The 18,549-nt window shown below is 39.1% G+C and overlaps 1 protein-coding gene across 5 annotated transcripts in view; it reads left to right on the top strand.

Moving 5' to 3' along the window:
• The first annotated feature begins 642 nt into the window (after nucleotides 1-642).
• The window catches only part of PCDH17 (protocadherin 17), a 98,522-nt gene continuing 80,615 nt past the window's right edge, over nucleotides 643-18,549 (top strand). For 3 of the 5 annotated variants that reach the window (XM_032314419.1, XM_032314418.1, XM_032314422.1), the window contains exon 1: nucleotides 643-5,732. In XM_032314419.1, coding sequence (XP_032170310.1) covers nucleotides 3,159-5,732 — 2,574 coding nt within the window. In that variant the 5' untranslated portion in view covers nucleotides 643-3,158. The remainder of the gene's footprint in view (nucleotides 5,733-18,549) is intronic. The other 2 variants (XM_032314421.1, XM_032314420.1) reach the window with 2 other exon arrangements.

Genomic DNA, 18,549 nt, shown 5'->3' with positions numbered 1-18,549 from the left:
CCCCCAGAAACACACACACACACACACACACACACACACACACACATATACACTCTCTCTCTCTCTCTCTCTCTCTCCACGCGCGCGAATACACACACACACACACACACACACACACACACATCCCTCTGCACCACATTCAGACAGATCCACAGCAGCCAGAAGATCTGCTCTTCTCTTGTTTGGTGCCTGTGTGTGTGTGTGTGTGTGTGTGTGTGTGTGTGTACAGAACCCATCGGGAAGACCGCAGCTACCTTATTCTGCAAGCACGCTGCGATTCAGGTTCCTGTATACATGGAGAAAAAAATAATAATAAATCGCTATCAAACTTTTTTTTTCCTTTTCATTCTCCTTTTTCTGGAGGGAGACGGTGGAGAAGCTTCTCCCATTAGTTAAAGACTCGGGAGACCCGGCGACAAGGCCCTAGGCGCCGCCGTCAAGGCGGAGCGCGGGCCTTCGCTAGCCGAGCTGGTCTCCCATCTAACTGATCTAATCAATGACTCTGAAGAGCTGGGGCTCCTGGCTCCGCCCCCGCCAGTCTCTTTGCCGCCTCCTATTGGATGTGGGCCGGGGAGGCAGGGCCTTGTTCCTCACTCGGATTGGCTGGCAGGGAATCAGTATCAATGTTTAAGCGGCGGCGTGAGGTGAATAGAGTCAGTCAGCAAGAGGCGCTGGGGAGAGAGCTGGGACTGCGAGCCCGGCGGATGCGGCAACGGCGGAGGGCGGCTGGGGAGACGCTACTCCAACTGTTGAATTTTCACCTTTCATTTCCTCCGATGCTTTGCTTGCGGAGATGGATTTATTTGCTTTGAAATCCGCACGTCTTTCGCAGGCTATGAGCTGATCCTGACAGGCACCAGATTAAAAGCGACCACCCGTGACAGAAAAGGAGGAAAAAAAAAAAAAAAAAAACCTCCACAACGGACTGCACAATTAACTATGCACACCGGTGCTGGACTTTGTGAATAGAGAACATTGAGAGGAAAATCATGAACTATGATGCGGGGCTAAGCTGTGAACAGTCACTGGAATCCTGATTTTTTTTTTCTTTTTCTTTTCTTTTTTTTTTTTTTTCAAGACTCTGAAAGATTTGGGGGTTCCTCACGCCTCGTCAAAAGGAAAGGTGTTTTTTTTTTTTTCTTAAACAAATAAATTAAAAAATAAATACACCTAGCAAAACAGACGCCTTGTTTTCCAGACCCTCGGACCCCGGCAGAAAGAGGTAGAGTAAAAGTGCTGCTGGATTCAGCTACACCTTCTTCCCACCCTCCCTTTCCTCTCGCTTTTTCTTTTCCTCCAAGACATGAATCTGGCTTTTCTTTCTATAGAGTGAGTCAGAGAGAAAGCGTTAGGAAGAAGCCGCAACTAATGTCTGTGAAGGGAGGACCATGAGGCGAGAGTGAATTCGATTCGTTCCACTGCTTCTGACTCATCGGGCAGATCGGAACACCTGCATTTCTGGATGTGTCATTCCCGTATGTCGAGGCGCCTCGAGAACCCGAAATAATGTGTAGACAGACCTGTGCCTAACATCCCCTCGGAGGTCGCTCTCGGGGGTGGGGTGGGCGCCCCTGGCTGGACCGCCGCGGCCGCAGCTCCTCACCCCTGCCCTCGAGTCGCCCAGAGAGACTGTGTGAGAACGAGACTGCAGAATGCATCACGCCAAACCTTGATGTGTTTCTTTCATCCAGCCCACTCCTACTATTAAAAAAAAAAAAAAAAAAAAAAAAAAAAATTGACGGGAGGGGGGGAGGGAAACAAACAAAAAAACCCGCACTTTATTCGCTTCAGATATTCACCACTTTTATTCCTCGCCAAGGTTTTCCTTTCTAGATGAAGAGGACTGGGAGGCAGGGCCATTGGAAGGAGATGCTGAATAGAAAGAAAAGAGAGGCACTTGACAGCCCAGCCCTGTGAATGCAGAGACTGTTTCCCTTCTAGCGAGAGACAGGGAGAGTGTGTGTGCGAGGACGGGGAGGGTGGCTCCCCCTTCCTTTTTATCCCGCCTCCCCTCCCCCCTTTAGATCTGCACATCCAACCATGAGTTGCCTGTTGATTTCCTTTCGCCTGGGAAGAAAAGCAAACTGGAATTAAACTGCATCGAGAGAAGTCCTTGCTCTCGCGGAGAGAAGGGGATGGTAGCGGCGGCTACTGGCTTGGCACAGAGAAATCACACAGAGTGTGTGTTCTACGAACAGAGGCGGAGAGAGCTATATACGCCCCCCCCCCTCCCCAATAGACTCACGCCGCAAACGCTGATCTGGCTGTGGCTTTCCTGACTTCGGGGGAGAGCCTTTTCCGAGGAAGAGAGGGAGGAGCCTGGTGGAGGGAGGAAACTACAAATCGGGACACTAGTTCTTTGCGCTGCATTTCCTCCCCTCCCTTTGACTGCTCGGAAAGGAGAGAGAGGAAAAAAAAAAATACGCTTGGCTAGGAGATGCAGTCCGCGGCCGCCTCTGCCTCAGCCAGCAATGCAAGATTAGATCTCTAAATGCAGCAAAACACTGCCTGAAAACCGAACAGCCCGCGAAGCCAGCAGACATTTCACCGGGCTCCGGCGAAGCTTCAAAATATATCGGATTCTCTCTCCGCTGCTCCTCGTCCCCATCAATTTCATCACAGGAGACGGGAAACAAGTAAGGATTCCACTTTCCCATCTGCCTCAAGACACACCTCCCCGCTCCCTCCCCCACCCGATGTGAAGAGTATTCCGGTGGCTACCGCGGGAGTGGATTTGCAGCGCCCTAGCGGGAGCCAGGAAAATCTACCGATTCTTCACCACCCGCTTCTAGACGCGATTTCCATCTTATCGCTGGCCTCATCGCTCAACTTTGAGTCGCCCCTAGTCCCGGCGGAAGAGACAAAGCCCCGGGCTCGCCCCCAGCCGCAGGGAGCCGCCGCCTTGCTCCGTGCCCCTGCAGCTTCGCTGCGCCGCCGCTTCTCGCCCAGTGCGGATGCTGTAGATCAACAGGTTCGGGGAACTTGAGCGGAATAAGGAGACCGCCGGGTGCCGCAGCCCAGGAGCCGAGGGAAGGAAGAACCCACAGACTTGTGGCTCGTGTCGCGCGCGCACGCTGCGCCCGAGCCCCAGGCTGGCGCGCTCCCACTCGCTCGCCCCTCCAGTCCGGCTGCTCCTGCCCCCACCCCACCGGTCTGGGATGTACCTTTCCATCTGTTGCTGTTTCCTCCTATGGGCCCCTGCCCTGACCCTCAAAAACCTCAACTACTCGGTGCCGGAGGAACAAGGGGCCGGCACGGTGATCGGCAACATCGGCAAGGATGCTCGACTGCAGCCGGGGCTTCCGCCCGCAGAGCGCGGCGGCGGTGGCGGCGGCGGGCGAAGCAAGTCGGGTAGCTACCGGGTGCTGGAGAACTCAGCGCCACACCTGCTGGACGTGGACGCGGACAGCGGGCTCCTCTACACCAAGCAGCGCATCGACCGTGAGTCCCTGTGCCGCCACAACGCCAAGTGCCAGCTGTCCCTCGAGGTGTTCGCCAACGACAAGGAAATCTGCATGATCAAGGTGGAGATCCAGGACATCAACGACAATGCCCCCTCCTTCCCCTCGGACCAGATTGAGATGGACATCTCGGAGAACGCAGCGCCTGGCACCCGCTTCCCTCTCACCAGTGCACATGACCCGGACGCCGGCGAGAATGGGCTCCGCACCTATCTGCTGACGCGCGACGACCACGGGCTCTTCGCTCTGGACGTCAAGTCCCGCGGCGACGGCACCAAGTTCCCAGAGCTGGTAATCCAGAAGGCGCTGGACCGCGAGCAGCAGAACCACCACACGCTTGTACTGACCGCCCTAGACGGCGGCGAGCCGCCGCGATCCGCCACTGTGCAAATCAACGTGAAGGTGATAGACTCTAACGACAACAGCCCGGTCTTCGAGGCGCCCTCCTACCTGGTGGAGCTGCCAGAGAATGCCCCACTGGGCACCGTGGTCATTGATCTGAACGCCACCGACGCCGACGAGGGTCCCAATGGTGAAGTACTCTATTCCTTCAGCAGCTATGTGCCTGACCGCGTACGGGAGCTCTTCTCCATCGACCCCAAGACCGGCCTGATTCGTGTCAAGGGCAACCTGGACTATGAGGAGAATGGGATGCTGGAGATCGACGTACAGGCCCGAGACTTGGGGCCCAACCCCATCCCGGCCCACTGCAAGGTCACTGTCAAGCTCATCGACCGCAACGACAACGCGCCGTCCATCGGTTTCGTCTCCGTGCGCCAGGGGGCGCTGAGCGAGGCCGCCCCGCCCGGCACCGTCATAGCCCTAGTGCGGGTCACTGACCGGGACTCGGGCAAGAACGGGCAGCTGCAATGCAGGGTGCTGGGCGGAGGGGGGACCGGCGGCGGCGGCGGCCTGGGCGGTCCCGGAGGTTCTGTGCCTTTCAAGCTTGAGGAGAACTATGACAACTTCTACACGGTGGTGACTGACCGCCCGCTGGACCGCGAGACCCAGGACGAGTACAACGTGACAATCGTGGCTCGGGACGGGGGCTCGCCTCCTCTCAACTCCACCAAGTCGTTCGCTGTCAAGATTCTGGACGAGAACGACAACCCTCCTCGTTTCACCAAGGGACTCTATGTGCTGCAGGTGCACGAAAACAACATCCCAGGAGAGTATCTGGGCTCCGTGCTTGCCCAGGATCCCGACCTGGGCCAAAACGGCACAGTGTCCTACTCCATCCTGCCCTCGCACATCGGCGACGTGTCCATCTACACCTATGTGTCTGTGAACCCCACCAACGGGGCCATCTACGCCCTGCGCTCCTTTAACTACGAGCAGACCAAGGCTTTCGAGTTCAAGGTGCTTGCTAAGGACTCGGGGGCGCCCGCGCACTTGGAAAGCAACGCGACTGTGAGGGTGACAGTGCTAGACGTGAATGACAACGCGCCGGTGATCGTGCTGCCCACGCTGCAGAACGACACAGCCGAGCTGCAGGTCCCGCGCAACGCTGGCCTGGGCTACCTGGTGAGCACCGTACGCGCCCTAGACAGTGACTTCGGCGAGAGTGGGCGCCTCACCTACGAGATCGTAGACGGAAACGACGACCACCTGTTTGAAATCGATCCCTCCAGCGGCGAGATCCGCACGCTGCACCCCTTCTGGGAGGACGTGACGCCAGTGGTGGAGCTGGTAGTGAAGGTGACAGACCACGGGAAGCCCACCCTGTCGGCGGTGGCCAAGCTCATCATCCGCTCGGTGAGCGGCTCCTTGCCCGAAGGCGTTCCCCGGGTAAACGGCGAGCAGCACCACTGGGACATGTCGCTGCCGCTCATCGTGACTCTAAGCACTATCTCCATCATTCTCCTAGCGGCCATGATCACCATTGCCGTCAAGTGCAAGCGCGAGAACAAGGAGATTCGCACTTACAACTGCCGCATCGCCGAGTACAGCCACCCGCAGCTGGGCGGGGGCAAGGGCAAGAAGAAAAAGATCAACAAAAACGATATTATGCTGGTGCAGAGCGAGGTGGAAGAGAGGAACGCCATGAACGTCATGAATGTGGTGAGCAGCCCCTCCCTGGCCACCTCCCCTATGTACTTCGACTACCAGACCCGCCTGCCCCTTAGCTCGCCCCGGTCAGAGGTGATGTATCTCAAACCGGCCTCCAACAACCTGACTGTTCCTCAGGGGCACGCGGGCTGCCACACGAGCTTCACCGGACAAGGGACTAATGCGAGCGAGACCCCTGCCACTCGGATGTCCATAATTCAGGTAAGAGACTTTTAGCCTAACTGGGACTTGACTTTATTGCTGGTTTTTGGAGCTGTCCTGAAACCTTTGGAGCAGGACAAAGCCACACTGCCAGCAGCAGTGAGTGGGAAACATTTTTAAGTGGAAATGGTTTACACTTTTGCCACCACGTGTACAACATATTCGATACATAACCCCTCCCATGTAAATAGTCTAAAATCTAGAAGGTGGCAATGTCTTACTTTTGTTGCATTTTAAAGTTTATTTTTGTAGGCTTTAAATGTTAGCAGTGTTCACTATTTGGAGTTTATTTTACATTAGTTTTATTCATGGGTCTACATTTCTCTCCATAACAAAGGATTCCCAGAGTAGGAAAGAAAACATTTTAGTTAAATTTGCTTTTTAATTCTGTTTAAAAAACCTGATGCCAAAAAGGAAAGAAATGTATACTCAAATACTCAGAAGTTAACTTTTTCAAGAACAAAAACAGCAACTAGTCAGAATTCCAGAGCCTGAATCTAAGTTTTCAGTCCTCCACCAGAAAAGTAAGTTTTATGTTTTAAAAAGCGTTTTAAAGAATATGAATCTGATTTATTCTTTACAGCAGAAACTGCAGCATGATGTCTTAGCATAGTTTAAACTTTTAATATGTGAATTATGCTCTGAAGCTCTTTGAAAAGTTTGAATGAATGTGGGCTCTGGATAATGACCATTACCTAAGAAAAGTTTATATTTATTTTGTCCCGATCTGTTTCTTGGAGTCATTGAGGAAAGAAAAGAGTGCACCAGAAGGTCACAGACTCACTTTATATGGTTGAAAACAGGAGGCAAAGTTGGCAGTAAAGGCACTTGATGCACCAAAAAGAATTTCAGGATGCATTTAGTTTGTATACTGTGTATTTTCAGTATGTCTACGTGGTATTTAATATATTTTAGATAGTATAATGCAAAGTTACTGATATATTTAAAAAAAAAAATCCTAGATGACTGACCCATCATGGACATAGATTCTAACAATAGCTGGTGACTGTACTTTGTGTAGTCACTCCCTAGCTTCTTTTATCCACTATTAAGTTGTGTCACATAAAAACTTAATTCTTGCTTATTATTAATGCATGTTGCTACAAATTACTCCGGATGAGCACTACTTGAAATTCAAAATTGAGTTTAACTAAAAGTGACACTTTGGGAGGAAGATTAGTTTGGGGCAAATGAAGATAATTGGTTCATAATTTTATGCTTTGAAAAGCAAATACCTTTTAATGACACTTGACTCAGTAATGTTTTTATTATTAAAATGAACAGTAAAATTTCATAACCTTATCCTTTCTAACATAAGGATAGCAAATGCTAAAAAGTTAGTAAAACGTATTTTCTTATAATAGTATAATGTCCTTGTAAAACAGAGTCTTCTACTTGATGCTACTGAATACTTAAGTATCGATTGTAATACTAAATCCCACTTTTAATGGTGTCTACTGTATACCAGTAATCATGATTTTTTTGATGTCTATAAAAGACTGAGCAAGAAATATATCCCTTGAAAAATATTGTGGTTTCTATGAAAGTCTTTCTGTGACTGCATACTGGAATTTATGATAATCTCTTTAGGGAGGTATGTTGAAGTATGTATTTATAGATCTTTAGCAGTCATTTTATATATATGCATATGTTAAATACCTTCTTTCTATTTTCACCATCGACAGTTACAAATATATCACGAGTTAATGTTTAATCTTCCATTTCAAGTGCTTTCAGTTGAATTCTTATTTAGGTTCCAGTAAGAATGAAGTTGGTACAGTAGTAGAATGTCAGCAAGCCTGGTTCCTCAGCCAGATTAGTGAGGAACAAATTTGAACGGAAGTACCCAGAAAGGTTTCAAGGGACAGGGTGCCTATATTATATTTACACCATGCTTTAAGCTCTTCATTGCTTGAGGAACGGATGATGGTGTTGGAGATGATGGTGATGATGATGATAATGATGATGATGATGATGATGATTCCTCTCAGCAGTGAAACCTAAGCCAAAGCGAATCTTACACGTGCAGGGAAAGAGACAGAAAATTTTAAAAGAAAACAAGACAAACTTCCTTGTCATTCCCTTTCTTCTAGAATCTTAATCCATGCCATTAAAAACACAGAAAAACTTTCAGTTTTAAGTTCTTGAAATTTTTTCCAAGGTGACTCAAGTTGCATATTGTTCCTGCCCTAGAAATAGCCTTGATTTAAACGATCAAAACGGGCACTCCTCTTCCTCTTCTTTATTTTTTTTTTCCTACTGAGTTTTTGCAGTCTTATAAAGAATGCTTTGTAAATTCCTAATACGTTAATTTCCTCTTAAATATATATCAGGTTCTTCTCAGTACCCATTGTTGAGAACAGAATAAATTAACTATAGTGACCCTCCTCTCCTCTTTCTCTTTAAACTAGCATGCTGCAAACACTTTGTGCTGAAGTGACATGCTTAAATTCAAGTGCCCAGGTATCCATAACCTTGTTTTGAAGTGCATGTATTAGTGTGTATATTTAACACAGCCTGCTAAGGAAACACACTACTAATCTCACTTGTACTTCTGAAAGTAGTATTTTAATCCATGGAGTGCACTTGGACTAGCACCTACTAAGTCTGCTTTAGCTTTATTTTCCAGCATGTTTGTGCTGTTTAGAAGGTGCACAGTGTATTTCTATTGATGGAGTGAAACATATTTCGTCATTGTTTTGATATACACTGGTATGAAATTTAAGAATTTCAGGATGTAGAAAACTCATATTGCAGCTTAAATTAAGATTTTTTTTAAAGTATCAAATGATATTGTGTGAGTCACAGGGTCTAAATTTTAAGGTTAAAATCTAGTTTCTTGAGCATAAGAGTATTTTTATTAAGTGAATTCAGAATAATCATGTAAGCTGGTTACACATGTAATCAGTATGTAGAAATAGTGGTTTGTGAGAAGAGATTTTATTTCAGGGTTTCTTCAAGTTTCTCAGATGACGTAAAGTCAGTCTGCGATGTGTTTAAATAATAGACTAGTGATTAAAATATCTTCAATAATGTGAGTCGTAATACATTGTTATAATTAAACATTTTATTCATTTTAAAGCTATAACACTGAAATTGAAAAGTAGGATCACAGATTTTGTGGTAGGTCAGAGAAATAGAGAATTATACAAATTTATAACAGCACTTTTCATGGGAGTAATTTTCATGTGAATTATTTCGTATGTTAACATGAGAATCTAAAATCAAGTAGAGATCATTACTAATTGTCACAAGTTACTGCATATCAAGGCTTATCAAGAAATATTTGTTCAGTCTCGGAGTAACTTCTCAACAGGTGTTTTCAACGAAGGCCTGGCTGAGAAGAGGCTGGGGACTTCTTCACTGTTGGGAGAATTTCCAGTTTTGTTTGAACATCTGTGTTTTCAGATTTTTTTGTAGCATTACTGCAAGTCATTTTAATATGAACTCATAGAAGAAAATATATTGAGCCAGCAGAATAAGATCTACTAAAATAAATTTTAAAAAAGAACACATTCTCATGTGGTGTTTTATAGTTCAATTTCAAAAGATTCACATTAGGATTGACTTTAGACTTTTTATACTACGAAGAGAAAATCCTTTTGATATATGTGCATGGCCTTTTCAATAAAAAGGAATTAAATGCATGGTAAATACAGTCAATCCAAATATATAAAAATGAGATCGCAGCATAGAGGACTAAAGTAGCATAGCATAGAAAATAAACTCAGTATTTTAGAATGAAAAGGTGAAAGAAAAAGTGTATCTTTACTAGCAACATTATCCGTTGTGTGTCTTTAGTCCCACATCTCTAACGCAAGAGATTCTTGATGATAGGGACTCTGATGAGCTCCCAAGATCCTGAACTTTAAAACTTCATATTCTAGCATGTTAGGATTTCAGTAACAAATATAAAATGTGTGAACATTTTCTTTCTTCATATATAATTTTGAGGTTAATTTTCTGCAGTGTTGTTCTAAGATAGCACATTTTGATTAGTTACATTCTCTCATTTTCATAAACACTATATAATCTCTACTTACAAGGGGAATGATGGGCTAACTAAGGAAGGGGATGTCTCCTATAGCAGGCCTCCAAGAGTGTCTTCTCCACTTGTCTTTTTTTTTAATTTTTAAAAGATGGAAGGATTAATTTCTGCTTTAAAATGAGTACATAATCACAGCACATTTTTTGTTTTACCATATATTAAAAATAGTATAAATAAGGTACAATAAAGCTGAATTAAAAGATAATCAACCTCAAGGTGTTTTGAGTGTCTTTGAAGAAGAGTTTAAAATTCAAATTATTATCATCATTTTTAATACATTGTTACTTTTATTCTTAGTTTTGTTTGCACCTATGAAAATCTCAGCTCCAATGTGAATTTGGATGCATTTCCTTATTTTGCAATAAATGAAAACACAAAAGTATATATTTTTTAATTATATGAATTAGAAACCTGAGAAGCTTATTTTTATGATTAGTTGATACACCTACTCAGAGGTAATAACCTCTACATCCATTAGTTTTTAGTTTTCAACAAAATTTTCAAAATGCCAGCCAGGTAAAATATTTCATCATCCTTTCACCAAGATGATAATTCATCAGTCTTTTAAAAATGTAGGAGTAGGATAATTTAAAAAATTTTCTGAGCGCATAAGTGAGTTTATAATTTTACTTAAGTTCTATGAGTGAATTGTATAATTTCAATAAATATTATCAAATCCAAGTCTAAATGGAGGATTTTGGAATTTTAATCTCCTCATCTTCATTTTATTTAAGGCTGTATGTGATCATGGAAACTATCACATCATAGAAAAGCATGTCCTAAAATTCCAATCCTAATTGCTTGAACATATTTTTTTAGTCAGGAAAAAATTTCCATGTTCTAAAACATTATCAATCACCTGTGACCATATTGTTCAAAACACATTCAAAAAATTAAAAAACAAACAAACATAATTTCCAGAAATTTTGCTTAATGAAGTTGAAGTTACATATTATTCACTTTTTTACAATGCATATAGATTTATATATGAGGTTAAAATAAATTGGTTCCCTGAAAATAATCTCAAATACCTCATTAAAGGATTAAGAAATGCACATATTTTAAAATTTAAAAAACTTAAAAATCTACAGATAAGCATTTAATGCTATTTACAAATATAATATTTATATTTTCTAATGTTTCATTACCACTATCAGGCTTCAAAGTTTTTACTATCAGTGCTGCTTATGTAATACAATGTAATAGAAATATATCTATAAAAATAAAAGTTATAAATTAAGAAAATATTTTGTTAAAATTATTAAAGGATTATATGTATTTATTGCAGTGAAAGTTGGCTCTATTTATGAAAATGTGAATCATAAAACTTCTTGGCAAAGTTAAAGTATGTGTATTCGTGCATCTATCTCTTTATATTTTTCATATCATGTATATAAATACTCAAGCACAGATATTAGCCCATTTTATACTTGTTTAGTTCCAAGGCAGTGCTCTTCTTTTCAAAGATAAAGTAAGAACTTCCTTTTTTCTCTGAAAATATGGTAAAACTTGATGATTGCGCTGTTTTCAAACTTCACACATTTTCAAATGCCTTGAAGTAGAGCCAGTCATTCTAGAGCAGAGAAGAAGTTGAGCAATGACTGGCCTTCAGTGGACTGTTGGCTGGAGTTTATGTAGATGAAGAGAAAAAAATTTTCATCCAAGTTTCTGATTCTTTTGGAAGGATGGTGGGATGGCTGGAGATACTGTAAGAATATACATCTTGATCCTGGTGACAAAACAACCTCAGGAAAAAGATGAGGCCTCTAGAACTGTGCTCAAGCCAGGTTAGGAAGAAAAACTTAACTCCCTTATGCTGAGAAGCCTTGCAATATACTCAATAGTGGGTAAATTCTTACAAATGCACCTGCTAATTATGATATTAGTCATTGCTCCAGAATGTATTCCTCTTAGTGATACTTCTGTTTAATAAATCCCACAGGGCATTATCTTAAAGTCATATTTTAGTAAAGTCATTAGGGAAGGTTTTTTTTTTTTTTTTCCTGTACTGAATTCCTTTAACCAATGACTGTATATTTGTTAGAGAATGGCATGAAGTTCATTTTGCCCATCAATTTGAAGATACTGTGACTTCTGCCACCCACCTACAATACACTTTTAAAAGATCATCAGGCCTACACTAATCTATTGTCGACCTATGTTAGCAAAGGAGACGTGACAAGAGTTTCCTTCAGTGGCACACAGTATTTTACGGTTAGTCATAGCTTTCACCACCAGCTTTGACAGTGATATATTGCTGTCCTCTGGTCTCCTGAAATAAATTATCTATAATAAAGAAGTCCTTAATGACATCAACATTCCCAGCTGTGACTAAGCAGAAGTTTGCCTGTGCTTCCTTGCTACTGTAGAAATTCAATATTTTTAAGGTAAAGCCAAAAAAAAAAAAAAAAAGACAAAGATACAGATGCAAAATTGTGGCTGTGTGGGTGGCATCTTTCCCTTGTATGCACAAAGTTCTTCCAGTGATAGACTGTAAAATTGGTTTCAGACAGTGTTTGAGAGAATCTATTGATATACATGTGACACACTTCTATCCGTTCTGGTCTTAGTGACATTCTGATTACTGGTATTTCTAGGCCCTGCCCTGGATCTATTCCAGGCAGTTTTATTGTAGTGAAATGGCTCTTACAGTTCATTGAGCATCTAGCATAACTGTGCTGAATATGATTGGCGCGTTTGCATATATTTATTCAAAAAATAAGGCAGTTAAACAGCATAATTATGGGAAAATGAATCATAACAATAAAAGACCATTTAAGTTAACAAGCTTTGTGATCAAAGGATAAATACAGGTTGGATAAATGAGACTTTAGATGTAACTAATCTACATAAATAGACTTTGGTTTGATTAGAGGAATGGAATATATTAAAATAATTTAATGGTATTAGAAATGCATTTTGTTTTAGTCATTTTGAAATATTTAGAGACATGTTATTTTCTTTATATTTCTACTCAATAATATATTCAAGAACCATATCTATATTGGAAGCAAAATGGGCAAGGTACAGATTCAATATAATCATGTAAGCTTTTTTGGCTCTGGAATCCACCCTGTCTGAACAATATTTATTATTTTTTAAACTTGTGTTTTTGATTGATTTTTAATTAGTGGAACACATTGAAAGAAGCATATAAAGGACAATTCTTGTTTACTTTCTTTATCAGGTGAAAGCAGCTTTTATAGAATTTGAAAGTGAGAACATTAAAACTCTATTTCAAGTTTTCAAAGCTGTACCTTTATAATTGTTTTTGTAGATACATATTGTTTTTAAGAGACACTGGCTACATGTTTGTAAATTATATTAATACATAATGTAGATAATGACTTTATATTCAGAAAAATTTTATTGTTATTTTAGTGGCATATATATTTTTTTAAATAACATATTTAACTTATAAGGTGACTAAATAATTTCTTTCTAACAAGTATGGTTCTTTAGAGATGTTTTCTTCAGTTTCTTTTGGTGGTAACTTTTAAAAAATGTAATTTAGGCATAAGTGAGCAATTGATATACCTCTTAACAGTATTTCTGCCTGAATCATTAATAAACCCTCTGAACAGTGATTGGATTGCAATTACACCTAGGATTTTCATGCCATGCAATTCAATAAAACTCAAGTTGAAATATACACATATTTCCTAAATTCCAATAGCTTCCTTTTATAAAGTGACAATGCAACAGGTATTTTATTATAGGCAGAAATGACCACAGTGGCTTAAATAGCTTTCTTATTTCTATTGCCTAATTTTATACTATCTGTGTCTTAGACAAATTCCTCAATATTTATTTGCAGGATGAACACTTTCATCAGTTTTGAAACCTAAAATGATAGTTTTTACCTTCAAGATACATTTCTTTTCTTTTCAATTCATAGACCCTAGTATAAATGACTTTGCTTAAAGCTGTTTATTTTATTTTTCACACAGCATAATTTATCAGAGTAAACTGAGATTTTTTTATGACTGAATACTCAATAGATATTTTTGCTACTTCACCAGAGCAATTCTTATATGCAGAACTGATATCTATAAAAGAAATTCACCTATAATTACCATGAGAAGCATTTTCTTACCAGAGTGTACAGTGGACAATATGTGCTTTTTTGCCAATATCTCCATTTCAGTAGATAATATGACAATAAGAAATTAGAATCTCTGAGATAAAAAGTACTTAAAGTCTCAGCAAAAATTACTAAGGAAAAAATATTACCATTTAGTATTGGGGAGGGGAAAAAGAGAGTTAGTTCCAAAAGGGGTTATTTTCCATCTCAGACCTGATAATTGCTTAATGACATATCTTTGTATAAAGAGTTGTCATAAAAACTTTCCAAACAGCCTTAAAGATAACTTGCTTTGATTTCCATGGTTCTGTCAGCAAAAAAAATGGAATATTTTCTAAATATTGGTGAATTTATTGTGGTGTCTTCTTGGAACACAAAAGTCTTGCTTTCTATTTTGTTTTTGCAGTTTTGCATCTATTTCAAAATAGTTCATCCCAAATCAACTTACTGCATTAAGAATGTAAATAAGGGGCGTTATAAGTCAAGAAAAATAAAAGAGAAATCAATAATTTATCTTTATTATTATTATCATTAAGATGGAATTAAAGACTACATACAAACTTACCCTCATGTAATTTCAAGGCAAGACACTTGATTGATTTATTTTTATTATTATTTTAAGCCTTGTGTGACCTCCTGTTACATTAATGAATTTTGTTTTGTTTTGTTTTAAGTCAGTGCCTAATGTCTAATTTTAATCTTGGTTGATTAAATCCGAATTTCCTGATTAAGAAAGTTTGGAGTCACACTTGACAATTGGAATCTTACTTGGCATGGTATGCCCGGAATACGTTTGCAGTTTTAAAAAACAATGATAATATGTTGATGCTAATGCATGAATCTAACTGTAGAGAATGATAAAGCGTTATTGAAAACGTGTGTGTGTGTGTGTGTGTGTGTGTGTGTGTGTGTGAAAAATAACAAACATTTTAACACAACACATAGATTGAAATAAGTTTATAACTTTGCACTTTTAGCATTGGCAGATACACGGATAATAGTAATTATTAGCTACATTTCCAGATCCTGACCTTCTAGGAAAGCTACTACTTATGTCTAGATGATAATAAGGCAGGAAATAAGTGAATTATCCTATTACACAAATCCCATTCACAGCAATTTCTAAGGGTTATTGGCAAAAGCCTATTCTACGGTGTGGCCCTGATATCAGATGGGCCAATACCAACAAATGAAGCTATATGCCTAAGTGGAGAGAAACTAAAAACTAAAAGACAAGAAATATATTTAAGGAGAATTTCTTTTTTCTGATTTTGAGCAATAGACTTTCTGCATTTTTTTTTTTTATAATCAAGACAATTACATAGTAATTTGGGTTAGAATGCATGCCCAGTTCCCCATCTCAAAACCCAATTTGTTACCACCTGTGGCTATTTCTATTAAAAAAAAAAAAAAAGAAAGAAACATAATTACTATGAGTCTCAGCAGTCTTAGAGTAAATTTTTGCAATTACAATACCTCCCTCGGGCAGATGTGTGAAAATGGCAGATTAATTCCTGCCAGGATCTTTCTGTTCCTCGTACATTTTTAGGTTTGGTGTTGCCTGCTTATTAGAGTGGCTCTGTTTGCTCTGGTTAAAGGTTATGTCAGTGTTTCCACAGTAAATCTCTAGAAATGAAGATCCACAAGTCAACCATTAAATTTTGCCTTAGGCGAAAGTTGACATGTAACGTTTTAGCAAAGGGGTAGATAATATTTTCCATCACACTCCTCTGTTGCCTGGTTAAGTTTGAAGTACATGGCAGTAGGACCACTTGGCAGTGTCTAAGAAAGCAGGACAGACTGGAAGAAAAAAGAAAAGTGCAGTCTTTTGAACTATAAAATAATATTTAATCAGCAGAAGTCAGTGCAAGTATTTTTTCTTCTATGCTTGATCCTAAGGCTACTTAATGCATAGGAATTTTAAAAAGCCATGATAAAGATATTGAGACTGGATGACAGGAGATTTAACACCCATTTCCATTCATTCTTTCTTTGATTGTGGTACATAGACTTTGTTCCCTTAAAGAACAAATTGATCTACACACAAAATAATGAATATTATTAAATCTCAACAGTTTTAAAACTCTGGATCAATGTTATAACTATCGGCAAAGCTAATTTGTCAGTTAGCAACTTAAGTAGCTGAATATTGGAGGACAGAGACCAGATCCATCTTGTTTGTCGCTGTAATTGGGAGAACCTAGCATGTTTTCTAATACATAGTAAGGACCTAAAAATATGGATTCTTTGTAATCCTATGATCACCAATCAGATATGAGCTGGAGTTTAGATTCAAACCTAGAAATTACAGAGGTTAAAGTCTAAGATAATATTTATATATAAACATGCTGGTAAACAATTTATTTGAAGGTGGCATGTTTTGATAATTTTTATTTATAATTGTTACCTTCTTAGTAACTACAATGAAATTCTTATACAATTCTATTGATACTATTACAAGTTCATGGGAAAAAAGTGATCAAAGTTCACAATTATGAGTATCAAGCTTTCAGTGAATTCGTTTATATATATATGTACACATGTATATATACACATGTGTGTGCAAGTGTATATTATATATACACACAGTATATTAAGAGCAAATGGTGTTGGTAAGAGTATTTGTCTTTTGTCCTATTCCTTAATACGCTTTATAAAGTATTAAAACCATAGAATTCAAACGTTATGTCTCTTTGTTAAGGTTTTAAGAATCATACAGTTCTAGTAAATTATTACCAAAAAATGTGATTATTTTATCTATGGGACTTTTTTAATGAAATGAAATTACAGATAAACCATAAATAGTAATTTTGGAATTATTTTTATTTTTATTTAATAATATATAATTTTATGATTTAATCACTTTCATATCAACAATTCACCATCTGATAATGGGAAAAAGATATCACTAAGGGCAATTATCAATGTGTATAATAATAGTAATCCAACCTACAAAAGTTTTCTCAAAATTTCAGAATTTATTTCATGTAGGTGGTATGACATTTTTATGCACATATTGAGGAAACATAAGCTAAGCATTTACATAAGCAGTATGTTACCCATTTCAGTATTGTTATTTAAAACACATCTACAACCTGCAGGGTTGTTCAGTCCATAATCAATTCAGTTAATAAATAACAAAATAATTTAAAAAGCTCTTAATTGAAATAATTTACTACCTTTGAGCTATTCTAGGACTTAATTACTATTTATCTGAATTTTAAACTTTAACTGCAAAATCCATATCAAACAATAAGGAGGTTTGATAAAGTTTCCAAGCATAATGAACTTTCAAACCATATTAAAAATTTAATTATCTCCACTGCCAGATAGTTGAGATACAAAGTGAAAGAAAAAATAATAGGAAGGAACATTGAAATGCAAATTTAAGTTTAGGATTTATTATCAGTTAACATTCAAAAATAAGAGAAAGGCTTTCTGAAAGATTATAGTGTTAAATATTATATAAGATAAACCAATAAATAGCAAGTTCTCAGAGGGGACATTTATACCCACATTTATCCAAGCATTATAGTTTGAGCCCATCCATAAATTTATGAAATACTTGGCATTTTAGGGAAAGAAGGCATAGCAGCAATGGGTGCTGCTGTCTCCAGATGGGTCTTGCTTTCCTGTCACTAAGAAAAGCCTGAGTACTGGGAGCAGATAACCTCTCAGTAGATCAGAAACTGGGCCTATAATCATCCATAATCTGTCTGAATTTTACTCATTTCTCTGAATGTTCTTTCCTTGACCTATCATACATGCTTTCTTTTAAAAGGATACAGCTTAGAAATCTATTGGAAATGTGACTTCTAAACAATGTTGGAAAAGCTGTGAATGTGCTACAAATATACCAGGTTTTGTGCATTTATATTAGTCTTCACATAAAACCATAGAATCTGAAAACGTATTATTTGTTTAGAAATTTCAAAACGCTGTTTAGATATTTAAAAATGACCAAAGTACATAGTTTGAAGCAAAAGGAAGGGAATTATTATTTGTGTCTTATGCTGACTTGTTCTACTTGTTTTCTTCTTATTCTTTTCATCTGGTCTCTTTTCTGTGATATCCATTCAGAAAATATATTTTTACAGGGATACCTTAAGAACGTTATACATTTACATCTAATGTAAATATTTTTAAATAATGCAGACATATATAGATAGATGGATAGATAGATATAGATATAGATGAGCCCGTGGTATTGTTTATCACCTTAAGCTATTTAACATATTTAACTATATATATGTACATTCAGACCTCAGATGCCTATAGTTGATTCCTATAGTGGAGCTATAGCGGGGTGAGTTGAATTTGAGAAGGGTTGGATTAAATAATATTATCTTTAGCATTATTAAAATGCATTTAATACATGAGAAACTTTTGTTTATTAGTTAAAATAAAAAGCATTTTGGATTTTCTTTGATCTAGACTTTAAGAGATAACATTAATTTCTTTTATATAAAAGCAATGAAATAAACATTTTCATAATTCCTTACTTTTGTTCTTGGGACAAGAATGTGCTCTACTGAGATATAGTAGAGATAAAATTCTCCATCTGCCATTCCTATAAATAAAACATTTATTTATTTATTTAAAGTAAACTCTATGCCCAATTTGGGCCTTGAACTCACAACCCTGAGATCAAGAGTCTAACACTCTACCAACTAAGCCAGCCAGGT

This window comes from Mustela erminea, chromosome 15, assembly GCF_009829155.1.
Source record: "Mustela erminea isolate mMusErm1 chromosome 15, mMusErm1.Pri, whole genome shotgun sequence".
In the NCBI taxonomy this organism is placed as follows: domain Eukaryota; kingdom Metazoa; phylum Chordata; class Mammalia; order Carnivora; family Mustelidae; genus Mustela; species Mustela erminea.
The sequence above is the reverse complement of the archived record's forward strand: the minus strand, read 5'-3'. Positions and strand labels throughout refer to the sequence as shown.